General features: G+C 41.2%; 1 protein-coding gene across 1 annotated transcript; it reads right to left on the bottom strand.

Annotated features, from left to right (window-relative positions):
• Positions 1 to 401: 401 nt before the first annotated feature.
• On the bottom strand, positions 402 to 4,500 carry PRSS37 (serine protease 37; the record flags this gene model as incomplete). The annotated part of the gene is made up of 5 exons (XM_080932404.1): positions 402 to 548; positions 859 to 995; positions 1,618 to 1,871; positions 3,137 to 3,278; positions 4,467 to 4,500. The coding sequence occupies 5 exons, from the start codon at positions 4,498 to 4,500 to the stop codon at positions 402 to 404; spliced, it is 714 nt and encodes a 237-aa protein (XP_080788530.1).
• Between the last annotated feature and the right edge of the window lie 257 nt (positions 4,501 to 4,757).

The raw sequence follows: 4,757 nt of genomic DNA, 5'->3' as shown, positions 1-4,757 counted from the left end.
GAGCCCACAGCAATACCATGGACTCTTTCATATATTTGTATTAAACATGCAGGGTTTAAAATATATTTCACATTCCATTCTATTCCATGCCTTTCCAAGCTTTGACAGCTACTAATTAATACTGATGCTTTGTTCTCAAAACTTCTTTGATAAAGGGAGGACACGTGATAAATTTAAGGGTTTGTTGTGAACATCAAGCATGACAGAAAGCAGAACCCAGCATGATGCAATGGGAGCCAATTTCTTCCCACAGTGTGTGTGGACATGACACAGTGAGACATAGACTCCCAGGATGCTGCATCCCGAACTTTCTACTTGGAGAGTTTATTTGAGTTTAGGGAACATGTAAGCCCCTTTAGTCAGTGGCAGAGACAAGGAGATGCAGAGAGGAAAGCGGGGCATCATTTCATCTTCTCCTTGGTGGTTTTCTCAATCCATGGTACATATGTGTAAATATTGGTGTAGATGCCGACGTCCCCTCCCATGAAGTGTCCGACTTCAATTCCCTGGAGCTTGTTTTTACAAATGACAGTAGCTACGGCAACCTCCTGCCAGAGACGGGAGGGGAAGGAGTGGGAGAGAGAGAAAATTTAAAGATGAAAGCAATGCATTTTAAAAAATATCTTTTTTGTGCAACTATGGGAATGAAAATCAGCAAGATGCTATTAACCAGGGATAGATGATGCTCTTTAACACATAAAAATCCTTTGTGGGAAGACCATGACTGAGAAATACACGCATCATTGCAATAGCCTTATCAATGTCTCAAGTTACTTGGAAATTAAAAATATATTATGGTTAAGTTGTCAACTAGACACATACAAATAAAAGAAATCTGAACATAGACAAGAAGATTACCCCAAAAATTCGGCTGAACACTTTGGCAAATTTGACACATAAGGAGTTCCTGTGGCTGCTTCCTTGTTGAGTTTTCTGGCAGTCTTTGTCTGTCATCACCGGAGCCTCCAGATTTTGCCTTAAGTCAGGGTGCCTGCCTGAGGGGAAGGACATCTGGCTCATGTCACCGCTGTGGCCTCTCCGAAATCCTCACCCCCAGTACTTCAGTGGATAGTATTTTGTGTATGCATTTAAAAAGCAAGAAAGGAAAACAAAACAAAACAAATCCAAAGTTTTGTGTGGATGAGCATTAACCCTGCAGACGATCCTTATTTTACAAATGAAGTACTCGGTACACATAGTAGCACTTTCCCAATGTGAAATAGTCTCATGCTCTTTGGAGCGCAATTTTCTTTCCACTCTGTGTCTACAAATGATCTGATTCAGGTTCTTCAAAAACGCCCTTTCCATGTGACAGGAGAATTGCGGAGTAGGAGCGCCACCCCCTTGATGTGACAATAAGGTATGTATGGCCTCCATGCAGTCAGATGGCCCACGGGATCCAGCTGCTGCAGTCCTGCAGAGGACACTGAAGGTCCCTTGACAGTAGAGGAACATTGGAGGTCTACACAGCCCTCTCTTTCCTTCGAGCCCTCCTGTAGCTTCGCCCTTTGGCCTTGAGCCATTTTCTACTCCACCTCCCTCACAGCTCTGAGGACACGGATGTTCCTCGTCAGGGGTGAAGCTGATGGCTTTACTTGCTGTGGAAAGTGTGCTTACCGTCGTTTTCCTGACTCCAGTCCAAACCTGAAAGTGTGCAGACAGTGCCCGGCCGGACGTTGGTGGTGGCTATGGGAAGAACCTGGACTTTGTGGTTGAAGGTGGCGGGCTTAGCTAGTTTAATAAGCATGAGGTCATCCTGCGGGGCCGTGTGGCTGTAGTTCCAGTAGCGGATAATCTGGATGGGATAAATTGTCTGCTCTGTCCCATCTCTGACTCTGCTCTTGAAATTTCCCAACATCACCCTCAGATTTCTGGAGAAAGCAGGAATAGGAAAAAAATAGTTACTCTCACCACTACATCATCACCCACTACCACCACTATTGCAAATCAACACCACCACCACCACCATCATCATCATCACCACCACCATCATCATCATCATCATCACCATCATCATCACTATCACCATCATTACCATCATCATTGTCACTCACCACCATCATCATTATCACTGTCATCACTCACCACCACCCACCATCATCATTACCACCATTTTATTTATTAGCCGATACACTGTACAAGATGCTATGACAAGAGCTGCATCTGGGTTTCCTTTTACTTACAGTAATTTTGTGCAGTGGGTCTATGTCAATTCTCATTTTACAAAGGACGCGCTCACACACAGTAGTGATTTACTTGTGTTCATAGTAAATAGTGGAGTCATTATCTACTGTTTTTGAATACAGTACAGTGTAGAGAAAAGCAATAGATATAAGTTCATTTTCGACCCTCTCTGGGCCTCACTTATTCAAGTGGATAATTTCCATCCTAGTGGATACATGGGAATAAAGTGACCAGAGTGTTGAAACCCACCAACAACCCTTTTTTGAAGATTTGGAAGGTGATGTGGTTTAAATCAATGAGACTTCTTCTCTGGCTTCCAGTCAATAGGAAGTTCAAGAAAGTATTTGGAGCAAGAAGGGGTGAGGTTGGAGTATTTATTTTCACAGACCTTTTCCAGGAGGCACTGGCCCAGATTTTTAAAAAAGGCCTTTTGGCAAAAGTCACAGTTCCTACCACATAGTGTCTTTATGCAGGATTTGTTCCTATTCTATTAAGACCATTCTTTTCCCTTAGGATAAGGATGGTCACTGTATTTGCCCAATATTTCTCTTGTGGGACATGGAACTATCTTTTTACTATTAGTTCTTTTAAAGAACATTTTTTTTCAATTTACTCAGCTTATGAATTTGAGTCACCTGCTGAACCGCTACTTGATTAGATGTAATCACATTTTCAGGGGGAAAAACCTTGAAAAGCTGATGGGGCAGCAGGAGAGGTATAGCACCAGTCAACAGCAGCACAGAGTATTAGGTGGAGACATCTTCTACAGAAATTTTACAGCGTCTTGCTAGTGCGCTTCCCATTTGGTGCTCACAGCACTATTCCCGATTGTGAAAATCCAAAATACCTTCAGACCTTTCTAAACATATCCCGGAGAAAAGTTGTCCCTGATGGAGATCCAGGATCCAGGATGAGGAGAACCCATTTGGGGAGGGAGATGTTCAGTACTCACGGTAAATAGCAGTGAGATGGGGCCAGCACCCAGCTGGCCTGGATGAGGACACCTACACAGGGGTTGAAGTTAGACTTGAGGTATGCTAAGTAAGGAGCATGGTCCTCTTTCTGCACAGCCGAGTGAGTGAATAAAGCAGCTCCTGAGAAAACATAAATATCAGAGTAAATGAGACATTCACATCTTCCCCACAGAAAGACTATGCATGATTTTCACGGAGTAATCAATTGGCTGGAGAAACATTTTTCTCTAGTAAAATTGTAAATTAAAGTGTCATACTTTATATAAGACACAAGAATACAAAAATTGGCAATATTCATAGTAAGAAAAGGTATACTATAAATAATACAGTTACTGCTTATATGTTGATCTTATTTTCTTGGAAAGCAGTTAAGAAATGGCACTAAGAGCTTTAACTAGTTCATAACTTGTGGTTTGAGAATTCCAACAATAGGGATCCATTTTTAAAGTGGACATAACCAGATGTAGGGAAAAATTTAAAAAAAGTATATTCATTTTTAGCAATACATAATAGTATTTAAACACTGTAAGGATAAGTATGTAATATGTAATATTAGACAAAGAAATAAAAAACACTCAAGCAAGTAGAATACATAAGAAATAATATTAGTGACACTTGATTTAAAAAATTTAAAGAGTAATAAAAGCAGTGGAGTATAGGAGAGAGATAGGCTGGGTCTATGACTCTCTTCTATGCTCTTACTGGTACTTCTGCCGACGCACTCACATCTGGGCCCATGCCTCACCTCTGTGTGACCATGCTTAAAATCTTCAAAGCAAAGAGGATAGGTTATATTAATAAAGGCAAAATATTTTGAGTTCTATATTAGGTGCTGTGTTAGTTAGCTTTGCCCAATCTCAACCCAGCTAGTGTGTGACATGGGGTGGTAGAAAATCTTCAATCCAAACTTTATGGAGGCAGCAGAGACTACAGAAGTAGAAATGATCAAATTAAGTCTCTTATTCCCACCTTTACCATTTCCTGCATTCCAAGTTATGGGACAGAAGAGAAAGTCGAAGTCAAACTGAGCCTTCTGTTCTTGTGACCACATTAGGAACCTTCCAGAAGGCAATGAGGCTCATATTTCACAACATTCAGGCATGTGCCATAGACTATATGATAGCTTAACACTTAAGGTAGACATTTTGTGCTAAGCCCTTGGATAGGGTCTAAGTGAGGAGACCCAGATTCCACTCATATCAGTAGATATGCATAGATCTGCAACCTATCAACCTACTCATTTCACCTCACTATATTCTATATTAACCCACACTTTAATGAACAGAGTACAAAGTCTTAAATACATACCAGCTAGGATGGTGAAATAGACGATAAATTTCATGATGGTCCAGCTCTTTCCTTGCGAAATGTAGAAAGAAGATCAGCAGAGGCCAGAAACTTCTACCTACTTGCCTCCTGACGAATGTCTACCAGAGCCAGCAGGTAAGAAGTGTTCTAGGTAAAAAGAGCAGGTGGAAAGGACTCCAGATAGAAAGACTGAGAAACAGGAGACTATGCTTGTATTAGGACTTTTTCAGGCAAAAGGAAAGATGCTTGAATTGATAAACTTCTCAGTCCAAGTCTCCCTATATACTACTC

The sequence above is a fragment of the Micromys minutus genome, assembly GCF_963924665.1.
Source record: "Micromys minutus genome assembly, chromosome: 18".
Lineage (NCBI taxonomy): Eukaryota > Metazoa > Chordata > Mammalia > Rodentia > Muridae > Micromys > Micromys minutus.
This window is presented reverse-complemented; position numbering and strand designations above follow the sequence as displayed.